At 44.5% G+C, this 13,481-nt stretch overlaps 1 protein-coding gene across 1 annotated transcript in view; it reads left to right on the forward strand.

Moving 5' to 3' along the window:
* Positions 1–13,481, forward strand: part of OTULINL (OTU deubiquitinase with linear linkage specificity like) — a 120,738-nt gene that overhangs the window by 67,217 nt on the left and 40,040 nt on the right. The window contains exon 5 of the mRNA XM_077492015.1: positions 12,533–12,682. Coding sequence (XP_077348141.1) covers positions 12,533–12,682 — 150 coding nt within the window. The remainder of the gene's footprint in view (positions 1–12,532; positions 12,683–13,481) is intronic.

Consider the following 13,481-nt stretch of genomic DNA (forward strand, 5'->3'; position numbering starts at 1 on the left):
ACAATAGAGGCAAGACATCCTCCTTTACACGGGGAACCCAAAACAAAGCTGGGATTCCTCCAGACAGTGAAATATGCAAGTATTACACAACATACTGTAGCTTCTTTAAAAAAAAAAAAGACTGTCAATACAAAAAAATTAGTCCCATTCAGTGGAAACCCCCTCATTATTGTCTCCGCCTTGTCTCAGTATTCAGCAGCAGAAAGGAGGACAGAACTCCCCTACCAGATCCTGCGCTTCTCAGTTCAGCAGAGGCTCATATCAGCCCCCTTCCCAGCAGTTGGCAGCAGAGAGGAAAACAGAACTCCTCCTACAAATCCTGTGCCTCTTTGTGCAGTGGCAGCACCCCATCCTTTCCGCCTCTCCTAGCCTTAACATTCAGCTGACTCCAGCCTTCCTCTGATCCTCCTCCAGACCCTGCACTTTTTGCTTCCTAGCTCCACCCCTAGCTTCTACCTGGCAGTGACCCAAGGTAAGGGGGTGCACTGTGATATAAGGGATAGTGGGGGACTATTGACTTCTGATGGTGAAGGGGGCTCTTGACATCTGATGTAAGGATGGGTGCTCTGGACATTTAGTCTTTATGGATACAACTGGCCCTTTAAGGTTAACTATAATACTGATGTGGCCCGCAATGAAATGGAGTTTGACAGCCCTGCTTTACATAAATAATACAGATCACCAAAATGAAATTAACTTTTGTCATGCAGCATAAGGATTTTACTGCACTGATATCACTTTGCAGGAGAAAGTGCATTAGGGTGTGTATAGTCAAAACTTTTTTTTTTTTTTTTTGGATAATAGTATAGCAGGATTAAGCTGACCGCTTCTGTGGAGCTGGCCAAAATTCGATTAGTGTTTGGCCCTGTTGGCCTACTCCCATCCAAAATTCTTTAATTGAAAATTGGAGGCAGTGGGGTGTAACATTATACAATAGCCCAGCCCCGTATAGCATGGATGGAGAAATCTGATTTTTTTTTTCAGCCATTAGGCTAAACTAAAAATATCTAACACTGTATGGGCCAGCTTTAGTACCCCTGTCAAGTTTGTATTGCTGCCTGTGCCTCTGCTAGGCAGATTCTCCTTTTCTGTTTGTAGTGATGACCATTAGCACTCATGCTGGCCATAGACTAATGCTTTTTTGATCAGCCAGCTGGCTGATCAAACCATAAAAAAAAAAAATTGATTCCCCCCATCCACACATTTGAGAAGCTAGGTTTCCGGTGAAACGCGTTGACATCATACATGCTAGCGCCGGAGATCACTAGATCTGTTCTCTGTCTTTTTCCACCTATCTGGGAAGCGACGGTGGAACTCCAGTTACAGAGGCTGGTACGGAGACACATTGGAGAACAGCTATATTGAGCGACAGCGTGTGGCCATCTTTTGCCGACATTCCACATAACAAGGCCTTCAGCGGCAAGCCCCAATACCATACAGTGGCTTCATCACCAGGTTTGAATTATGCTTTAGGTCCCTGTTTTGCAAGTGTTAGCGGGCTGCTCACGGAGCATAGATCCTAGAGTTTAATTTGTTTATACAGATTGCTGTATCAGCCTTTGCATCCTCTGTTCCCTACCCCACAGGCGTTTTGTTCACAGGTTATTTTGGATTGCATATTCACCTGTCACCTACTGTTTTACCATTATACGGTACTCAGATTAATTGCTGCCAACTCTCTCTGCCTATATCTCCACGGTCTCCAATCATGATACAGGATGATGTCTCCTTGTGAACACTATGATTTTTCAATCTGGGACTACAGTTCTGTCTACTGATCTCATGATGCACATTCATCCAGTCGGTAGCCTCAACTGATATCTTCCCATGGACTGCCCTGTGTGTCCCACCTCCATGATCTCGATTCCCCTAGTTTTTTACCTAATGATTCATGACACTGGTGCTGCAGTATTGACAGATATCACATTTACCCTATACCGACATCCACATGTCCTTGGGTGTCTATTCTGCACATTGTCTGTCCTCTCTGCACTACCATGATTCTTGAGTTATTTTAGGCGGATTCACATATACACCGTTCTGCCCAGGTCTGTTGCTTATATAGCATGATTGGGTATGATGGAACTGTGTACATGTGAGTGTGGTATCCAGGCGTTTTTTTTCTCCAGACAATGGAGTCTTTTTTATTGGTGATGGTGGGTGGTTCCTTTCTTTTTTCATACATTGTTATTATTTGCCCTATTCAATAAATTTGTAATGTTTTTTTTTTTCTATTGTCATAATTTGGCATTCATTTTTTTCCTAACCACACCCCGGTGGCTCATTCCTTTGGCCCTTGGACAGCTACGCTAGTCTACCTCTCTCTCTATATGGATGGGGGAATCTCCCCGCTACTCTATTGTGTTCTGGCAGTGGGACAACTCCACTGACAGAATACACTAATCGGCGCTGCTCCTGATTTGGAAGGAGTCAATCACTAGATCAGCTCCTCTCGAATGGGAATGGCCATAAATGGATAATGGTCCCTGCTAAACCAGATGAATTTTGATGTATGGCCAGATCAAGGCTCCTTTCACACTTGTTCAACTTAGGATCTGACTATTGAGACCCCAAGTCGCAGGGCATATGAAATGCCATGTATCTCTATGAAAGACATTCCAATTGACACTACTGAAGTCGTTGCGACTTCAGAAAGGGTTTCTGCACTACTTTGATCTGACTTTGACACAACTTCAATGCTAAGTCTTATCAAAGTCACTTCAAAGTCATATCAAACTTGGACTCCAAAGTTGCACTGAAAATCACGCAACTTTAGAGTTGGTTAGTGTGAAAGGAGCCTTAAGCCTCGTACACACAATTGGATTTTCCACAGTCAAAACCTCTGAATTTTGTCTGAAGGCGTGCGCCTGGATTTTGTCTTGCATACAAACGACAGGGAATTGTTGGCCAACAAACACAAACCTAGTGACATACTACATGGTTTTTCATCTCTTTAGCGCCACCCTTTGCGCTCCTTCTGCAAATTTCATGTTAGTAGAAGTTTGGTGAGCGTTGAGTCACGCTTTTCAGTTTGCGCTTTTCATTTCGTGCTTTTCAGTTCGTTTCTGAATGGCCGTTCGTCAACCAGACATTTTGCGGAATCGGAGGATCTAACGTGTTATTATTGGCTTTGGAGTTATTGCTTTGTTCCAGTCCAGGAACAGGTGGAGGAGGATTTCTTGGACCAACAATTGGTTGCTTTATTAATTGTGACCAATTATGTCATATGCCTTTGCTGCGGGATAATCCGGATTATTTTCCGAATTATCTCCGGATGACGGACCCCTGATTTCACAACTCTTGGCATTGGTGGCCCCCTATATTAAGAAGCAGGACACATGCATGAGGCTTTTATTAATTTTTTGGTTGAATAATGATTTGATTTGGTATATTTTCTATATTTTTGAATGCATAGAATGCACTTTTTGGTTAAGTTCTATTGGCAGATAGCGCAGGGGTCTCCAAACTACGGCCCTCCAGTTGTTCAGGAACTACAATTCCCATCATGCCTAGTCATGTCTGTGAATGTCAAAGTTTTACAATGCCTCATGGGACGTGTAGTTTCGGAACAGCTGGAGGGCCGTAGTTTGAGGATCCCTGAGATAGCGTGTCGAATTGTATTTGTTTTCTTTTTTTAAGGCACACTAAAACAATTGTGGAGAATAATACTTGGCTATGTGTTTTACTTCAAATGACAGTTTGGGAGTAGGCAGTTACATTTAAAAAAAATACAATGTAAAATTGACAAGGAACACCAACATAGTTGTATCTTTGATCTTAAAAACTATAGGATAATGGTGTTATGGTAACTTGCACAAAAAAAAAAAAAAAGCCTAGTAATATTATTCTTTATATCACTAGAAAATAAAAAAAATAAAATACATTTGGCAGAGCTCCATCAGTATTTCATTAACCACTTAACAACCGCCCATTGCCGATTAACGGTTTCAGGGCGGTTGTTTAACTCTGAGAGGCCGTTAATTAACGGCCTCCCAGAATTCTGCTCTCGCACGCTCCCTGGGGCGCGCACACGAGAGCATCCGTGACCGATTACCACGTGATCGCTCCGTCAAATGACGGAGTGATCACTTGTAAACAAACCGGCGTCATGTTATGACGCCGATTCCTCCCTCCCCTTCTCTGTACCGATCGGTACAGCGGAGGGGGGAGAGATCGGTGTCAGCAGCGCTGTGGGCTGCATCTGCTGTGCCCACATCGCTGCTCACCGAAATTTAACCCCTCAATTCCCTGCCATTACTCTGCAATACTCTGCAATACCCTGCAACACTTTGCAATACCCTGCAACACTCTGCAATGCTCTGCAACACCCGCCAATACCCTGCAACACTCTGCCATGCTCTGCAACACCCACCAATACCCTGCAACACTCTGCAATGCTCTGCAACACCCGCCAATACCCTGCAATGCTCTGCAACACCCGCCAATACCCTGCAATGCTCTGCAGCACCCGCCAATACCCTGCAACACTCTGCAACACCTGCCAATACCCTGCAACACCCGCCAATACCCTGCAACACTCTGCCATGCTCTGCAACACCCGCCAATACCCTGCAACACTCTGCAATGCTCTGCAACACCCGCCAATACCCTGCAATGCTCTGCAACACCTGCCAATACCCTGCAATGCTCTGCAGCACCCGCCAATACCCTGCAACACTCTGCAGCACCCGCCAATACCTTGCAACACTCTGCAATGCTCTGCAACACCCGCCAATACCTTGCAACACTCTGCAATGCTCTGAAACACCCGCCAATACCCTGCAACACTCTGCAATGCTCTGCAACACCTGCCAATACCCTGCAATGCTCTGCAACGCAATACTCTGCAACGCCATACTCTGAGATACCCAGCCATACTCTGAGATACCCAGCCATACTCTGAGATACCCAGCCATACTCGGAGATACCCAGCCATACCCAGCCATAGTCGGTGATACCCTGCAATACCCAGCCATAGACATCCCCCCCTCCCGCCGCCCTCCGGTGCTTCTACCGACTCGCCAATACAATCAAAGCCAGAATCCTTTTTTTTTTTTCAGACTTCCCAGCCTAGAGGTGAGATGCGGGGTCTTATTGACCCCATATCTCACTGTAAAGAGGACCTGTCATGCCATATTCCTATTACAAGGGATGTTTACATTCCTTGTAATAGGAATAAAAGTGATCAAAAAATTAATTTTTGGGGAAAAAAATGTCAAACTAAAATAAATGAAGTAAAATGAACAATACATTTTTTTTTTTTTTTAAAGCGCCCCTGTCCCCATGTGCTCGCATGCAGAAGCGAACGCATACGTAAGTCCCGCCCACATATGAAAACGGTGTTCAAACCACACATGTGAGGTATCGCTGCGAACGTTAGAGCGAGAGCAATAATTCTAGCCCTAGACCACCTCTGTAACTCAAAACATATAACCAGTAAAAAAAAATTAAATCGTCGCCTATGGGGATTTTTAAGTAGCGACGTTTGGCGCCATTCCACGAGCGTGTGCAATTTTGAAGAGTGACATGTTAGGTATCTATTTACTCGGCGTAACTTCATCTTTCACGTTCTGCAAAAATTGGGCTAACTTTACTGTGTTTTTTTTTGTTTTGTTTTTTAAGCACAAAACTGTTTTTTTTAAAAAAAAAAAAGCATTCGAAAAATTGCTGCGCAAATACCGTGCGAGATAAAAAGTTGCAACAACCACCATTGTATTCTCCAGGGGGTTTGCTAAAAAAACATATATAATGTTTTGGGATTCTATGTAATTTTGTGAAAAAAAAAAAGTAAAAAAAATCTTGATTTTGCAAAGAATTGTGGGAAAAAATGACAACTTCAGAAAACTCATCATGCCTCTTACTAAATACCTTGGAATATCTTCTTTCCAAAAAGGTGTCATTTGGGGGGTATTTGTACTTTTCTGGCTTGTTAGGGTCTCAATAATTGAAATAGGCCGTCAGTACTTCAGGTGTGATCAATTTTCAGATATTGGCACCATAGCTTGTGGACTCTATAACTTTCACAAAGACCAAATAATATCCACCAATTTGTACTTATTTTTACCAAAGATATGTAGTATTATAAATTTAGGCCAAAATTTATGAAGAAATAATTACTAATCTGCTAAATTATATAACAGAAACAAAGAAAAATTCATTTTTTTACAGAATTTTCTGTATTTTTTCTTTTATAGCACAAAAAATAAAAAAACGAGCGGTGATTAAATACCACCAAAAGAAAGCTCAATTTGTGTGAAAAAAAGGACAAAAATTTCATGTAGGTCCAGTGTTGCATGACTGAGTAATTGTCATTCAAAATGTGAGAGCACCGAAAGCTGAAAATTGGTCTGGTTATTAAGGGTGTTTAAGTGCCCAGTGGTCAAGTGGTTAAAGAAGAGAATGTGCACTTCATTTCGAGATTTCATAATTTGCCGCGTCACAAATGTCAATTCTCCATTACGAACGCTAGATTACAAGACCGACCACTTCTGGCACGTCCTTGCTTCTGAGCATGTGTGTTTTGTACTTTGGACTTTTGTCTGACGGACTTGTGTACACACTCTGAAAATCTGGCAACAGACCGTTGTCCATGTAAAATATTAAAGCCTGCCATCCAACATTTGTCAGCGGAAAATACGACAATTATCCGATGGAGCATACAAATAGTCAGATTTTCCGCCAACAGTCTGTCATCACACAATTTAGATTGGAAAATCCGATTGTGTGTACACGACTTAAGGCCTCTTTCACACTTACAAATTTTCCTATGATTTGGGACTGCAAAGTCGCATGACAAGTCGTTCCCCATGGTTTGCAATGACTACGATTCATATTAGTACGACTTCAAGTCCTGTCGACTTCAAAGTAGTCCCTGCACTACTTTGGTCCAACTTTGATCCTACCTCAGGCCATTGAATATCACTGAAGTCGGATCAAAGTCGGATCGGCATATTAACTGATCTGACTTTGGCATGTGACTTGTCCTCTGATCTTGAATGGTAACTCGGTATGGGTTCCCCCTCCAAAAGCATACCAGGCCCTTCAGGCTGGTATGGATTTTAAAGGGACTATATCAAGCCGTATGCCCTCAAGATGGGGGTGGGTGCTTTGGGGCAAGGGGGGCTCCCACCCCAAAGCACCTTGTCCCCATGTTGATGAGGACAAGGGCCTCTTCCCGACACCCCTGGCTGTTGGTTTTGGGATCTGCAGGCGGGGAGCTTATCCAAATCTGGAAGCCCCCTAACAAGGGGTCCCCCAGAACCCAACCCCCCCCCCCCACCCTATGTGAATGAGTATTGGGTACATTGTACCCCTACCCATTCACCTAAAAAAAAAAGTGTAAAAAAAAAAAAATACAGTACACGGGTTTTCAAAAGAATTTATTAGGCGGCTGCGGGGTCTCTTCCGACTTCTCCCCTCTCCAGCTCTTCTCCCTCTTTTGGCAACGTCTTCTGCCTCCTCCACTGATGTCTACTGTCTCTGCCGGTTCTTGTCCACTCTCTGCTGATCTCTTCTAGCCCTCTCCGCTTCTTGTCCCTCTGTCCGCTGTCTTCAAGACAGCGCAGAAGACCAGGCAAAAGAGCAAGACAGCGGCAAAGACCTGGCAGAGGCAGAAGACAGCGGGCAGAGGGAGAAGAACTGGAGAGAGCTAGAAGACCTCAGTGGAGAAGACCCAGAGAGGGGAGAAGAACCATCATATTTTTCACACTTTTTTTAAGGTTCATGGGTAAGGGCACAATGTACCCGATACTCATTCAAATAGGGTGGGGGGCCAGGATCTGGGGGTCCCCTTGTTAAAGGGGGCTTCCAGATTCTGATAAGCTCCCGCCCACAGACCACGACAACTAACGGTCAGGGTTGTCGCGAGAAGGCCCTTGTCCTCATTAACATGGGGACAAGATGCTTTGCGGTGGGGACCCCTCCGCCTCAAAGCATCCAGCCCCCCCATGTTAAGGGCATGCGGCCTGGTACGATTCATTCAGGGGGGGTGCTCGCTCACCCCCACCCCCTTTCCTGACCTGGATGTTGACTCCAGCAAACAACTGTTTTGCATGCTCCCAGTGTACTGGTACTGCACAGACTGTTCTAAGGCAGTGTTTCTAAACTTTTTATGTATATTTTTAAGCTATTAGGTTTACATCGCAGCAGCATCCACACATGTAAGACTCCCAACATTAGAGGTGATTTATTCTTTCAAAGCAAATACACTTTTGCACACCGCTATTAGTGCTAGCATCCCAGCATTTCTTCTTCCTCATTTTCTCTCCCCCATGCAGCTAATGTAACCCCCGTTGCTGACAGAGAGGGATGGGGGTCAAACAAGGATGCTGTGCAGGTGCCTAATGTGCTCCCTATCAACCAATGACATCAGCAGTTGTTAGGATGCTGGCGGCTGGCCTGCACAGTGCTCAAGGTTGTACAGTTGCACAATGAAAACCTGTGGCTTTGTGTAATAAAAAAAGAGGTTTGATCCACCGCTGGCTTGTATGCAATTTTTGGACAATTTGGCGCAATTGTTAGGTATTTTGCCAAGGCATCCTGGTTGAAAAAGGCTGTTCTAAGGCAATATACTGGGGATTAGATCATTTCTTCCTGAAGAGGAGTTCTAGTCTGGGGAAAAAAATTTAAAGTCAGCAGCTACAAGTACTGTATTTTAATATGACACTAACCTGTCCAGGGATCCCGTGATGTCAGCACCCATGAGCCGATTCATCAACTGGCTTCGGGTGCAGGCACAGCTGTTGTTAGTAAGGAAAACCAGCACTGAAGCCTTCATGCATCACAGCTGGTTTCCTACTGTGCATGCAGGAGTCACACTGCGTTTTCTGAATGGTCCCACCATCTTCTGGGACTGGTGTTTGTCCCAGAAGGCAGTGGGGGGGGAGGTGCGGAAATGCTTGTAGATCACTGCAGTGATCTTACCCGGAAGTGAGTGGGTACCTGTCAAAACCATGTACCCACTCCCCCCAAAAAAGTGCCACGTGTGGCAGTTGACAGTGCAAACAGCGGGAAGCAGAGCTTCTCCTTTTGGGTGGAGCTTCGCTTTAAAGAAGGTATCATAAAAACAGTTGGCCCAGTTAGGAAATTAAAACCCGTTTATGGGTGTTTATTATATGAGCTACAGCATAGCACTTGTAGCCTCTCCTCTTTGTACTAGATGTATGGAAAGTAACCCTTGTATACATTGAACAAATCGACACCTACCAAATACAGTAATCCCTGCAGTATCTATGACTTTGACTGTCTATCTGTATTTATGGCTTCTCATCTTCTGTTTTGCCTGTCACTCACCACTTGTTCTCATCTGCCAGCACTCATGTGTCCCCACCCCCTCTTCTTAGTTAGCCACATCTAAATTGATAGACAGAAGTGGGGGGAATGAGGGGATTGGGCAAGCTGCCCTCCATGCTAGCTCAGCATCCACAGCACCGATCAAAACCTGACAAAGTGCTGCATGCACAGTATGAACAACAAATCTTTCTGATGAGATTCCTTCTTTAACCACTTTCAGACCGGACCATTTTGCTGGTAAATGACCAGAGGTCTTTTTACAATTTGGCACTGCGCTGCTTTAACTGGTAATTGCGCGGTCATGCAATGTTGTACCCAAACAAAATTTGCGTCCTTTTCTTCCCACAAATAGAGCTTTCTTTTGATGGTATTTGATTGCCTCTGCGATTTTTATTTTTTGTGATATAAACGTAAAAAGACCGCAAATTTTGAAAAAAAATGATATTTTCTACTTTTTGTTATTAGAAAAATCCAATAAACTCAATTTTAGTCATACATTTAGGCCAAAATGTATTCAGCCACATGTCTTTGGTAAAAAAAAAGTCAATAATTGTATATTTATTGGTTTGCGCAAAAGTTGTCACATCTACAAACTAAGGTACGTTTTCTGGAATTTACGCAGCTTTTAGTTTACGACTGCCTATCTCATTTCTTGAGGTGCTAAAATGGCAGGGCAGTACAAACCCCCCCCCAAATGACCCCATTTTGGAAAGTAGACACCCTAAGGAAATTGATAAGTGGCATGTTGAGCCCATTGAATATTTTTTTTTTTTTTTTTTTACACAAAGTTGTCACTAAATTATATATTGCTCACACATGCTATGGGCATATGTGAAATGACACCCCAAAATAAATTCTGCTGCTTCTCCTGAGTACGGGGATACCACATATGTGGGACTTTTTGGGAGCCTAGCCGCGTACGGGGCCCCGAAAACCAAGCACCGCCTTCAGGCTTTCTAAGGGCGTAAATTTTAGATTTCACTTCTCACTACCTATTACAGTTTTGAAGGCCATAAAATGCCAAGATGGCACAAAACCCCCACAAATGACCCCATTTTAGAAAGTAGACACCCCAAACTATTTGCTGAGAGGCATTTTGAGTCCATGGAATATTTTATATTTTGCCACAAGTTGCGGGAAAATTACAAACTTTAATTTTTTTTTATTTTTTTTTCACAAAGTTGTCACTAAATTATATATTGCTCACACATGCTATGGGCATATGTGAAATGACACCCCAAAATAAATTCTGCTGCTTCTCCTGAGTACGGGGATACCACATATGTGGGACTTTTTGGGAGCCTAGCCGCGTACGGGGCCCCGAAAACCAAGAACCGCCTTCAGGTTTTCTAAGGGCGTAAATATTTGACTTCACTCCTTACTACCTATTACAGTTTTGAAGGCCATAAAATGCCAAGATGGCACAAAACCCCCACAAATGACCCCATTTTAGAAAGTAGACACCCCAAGCTATTTGCTGAGAGACATTTTGAGTCCATGGAATATTTTATATTTTGCCACAAGTTGCGGGAAAATTACAAACTTTAATTATTTTTTTTTTTTTCACAAAGTTGTCACTAAATGATATATTGCGCACGCATGCCATGGGCATATGTGAAATGACACCCCAAAATAAATTCTGCTGCTTCTCCTGAGTACGGGGACTTTTTGGGAGCCTAGCCGCGTACGGGGCCCTGAAAACCAAGCACCGCCTTCAGGCTTTCTAAGGGCGTTACAGTTTTGAAGGCCATAAAATGCCAAGATGGCACAAACCCCCCCCAAATGACCCCATTTTGGAAAGTAGACACCCCTAAATTTAGGGGTACACTAGTGAGACTAGGTAATAAATGGCGGGTGCCCTGAAACTATAAAAAAATAACTAACCAACCAGCGTCACCTGTAACAGTTATATGGTGATCACTGGTGAAAGGGTTAACTAGGGGGCAATCAGGGGGCTTTATGCGGTAGTATATGGGGGTCCCTGGCGCTATAAAAAGCTGCGGCGAACCTAAATACCTACCTGCCTAACTAGCGTCACCTGTGACACTAATACAGCGATCAGAAAAACGATCGCTTATTAGGCTGGGTTCACACTGGAGCGATGCGGGAACGCCACGAATCCGCGGCGGGTTCCCGCATCGCATGCCTCCCGGCGGCAGTTCACACTGCCCTATGCGAACTGCTGGGAGTGTCAGTGAAATGTTAATGACACCCCCAGATCAGTTCGCATATCGCAGTGCGATCTGCAAACTCGGATCGCATGGTGTGAACACCCATGCGATCCGATTCTGCTGCGGGCCAAAAAAAGGGTCCCGTGCGAATTTGCGGCGGGTGCGATGCGAATTCAGCCATACTATCTGTATGGCTGAACTCGAATCGCACAGAGATCGGATGTGATTTGCACTGCAGTGCGGTGCGAATCACATTCGTTCTCATAAACCGCTGCAATGTGAACCCAGCCTTAGTGACACTGGCGACGGGGGGTGATCACGGGGTTAAACCTTTATTGGGGGGGTTAGGGGGGTACATTAGAACTAAAGGGGGCTAACCCTAACTGCCCTAACAGTTATTACAGTCACAAATGACACCAATGCAAAAAAAAAAAAAAATGACATTGGTGTCACTGTGACTGGGGAGCAGGGGTAATTGGGGGGGTGATCGGGGGGGGGGGTGTGAGTGTGCCTGGCATGTTCTACTGTGTAGTGTCGTGTTGGTGCAACTCCTCTCTCCTCGGTGTCGGAACGAAAAATACCGACACGGAGGAGAGAATACATCACTTCCTCTCCTGTGTTTACATTACAGGAGAGGAAGTGATGTCACGGAGCATTTTCATTCGTCGGGAGCGATCGCGAGGGGGTGGCCATGAATGAATGGCCGTCCCCTCGTCCGGGATCGCTCCCGAACGAATACCGACCGCCGCAGGCACCGGGCGGGGGCCCGATCGGGCCCCCGACCCGCGGGCAGGCAAGGACGTACATGTAAGCCCTTATGCCTGCCCGTGCCATTCTGTCGACGTACATCGTTGTGCGGCGGTCGGGAAGTGGTTAAGTTGGTCATTCACTCACAGTATTTACAATTCTATAACATCAACATTTTACTATTACATATTTAAGAATATGCCAAACCATGAGATGTGAATTCCTTACTCAGGTTTGGTATCACCATATGCTTTAGTTTAAAAAAAGTGTGATAATAAACTTAATAAATATATATTATTGATATATATCACTTTTGTCAACAGACATATGAAGACTTGTACTGGAACTATCATATCAAAACTTTGCAGTATGTAAAACAGGACAATTACTGTGTTCTTCGAGCTGTCATGTTCCAGGTTTTTAGTCAAGGAATGCCCTTTCCTGGATGGATGAAAGAAAAAGATATCCTAAAGGTATTTCTGCTTCAATATTTTTATGAAGCAAATTAAATCTTTTACATATCATACCATAGGTTGACTGTCTTTTATTCCATACATTTCAATAAGAACAAGCACTTAGCCAAGTAAAAATGTTAGTATCAGCCTAGGAAACAACTTTGTTTTGTATACAAAGGTGCCAGAACCTGGTCATACACAGGGGAATAGAAACTGGTGGTGGTGGGCAAGGGGGATAAGGTTTTGTCCAACTTACAATGGTTCATTAAAGTGGGGTACCCCCTAAAAAAAAAAAAATTAAAAGTCAGCAGCTACAAATACTGCAGCTGCTGGCTTTTAATAATCGGACACTTACCTGTCCCGGGTTCCAGCGATGCGGGGGAACGAAGCCCCCCCCTCGCTCCCCGATCCGCTCGCGGCGCCGTCATGCATACTGTGGGCACCCGGCTGTGGCTTTACAGCCGGGCACCCACTGCGCATGCGCGAGCGGCGCAGGGCGCCGTGATACGCCGTACAGTCACCTGGGACACGTGACAGGTCCCAGGTGAATGTGTGGCGCGAGGGGAAGTGATGTCACCAGCCCGGGCAATGAAGAAGGCAGACTACGAGGGACCCCCTAGCAACCGGTATTTAGAGGTGAGTAAAAAATTTTTTTTTTGCCAATTATTTTTTTTTGATTTTTTTTAAGAATTTTAAGTAGTTTTATTTTTTGGGGGGCAACTCCACTTTAAGGAAAGCTTGGTGTATTCATCACTGTCACATGGGTATTGAGGCGGTGTCACTCCCCTGGAGCCAGGATCGACCACATTAGATCCTG

This window comes from Lithobates pipiens, unplaced genomic scaffold, assembly GCF_037356315.1.
Source record: "Lithobates pipiens isolate NorthernLeopardFrog02 unplaced genomic scaffold, aLitPip1_a1.2 Scaffold_19, whole genome shotgun sequence".
Lineage (NCBI taxonomy): Eukaryota > Metazoa > Chordata > Amphibia > Anura > Ranidae > Lithobates > Lithobates pipiens.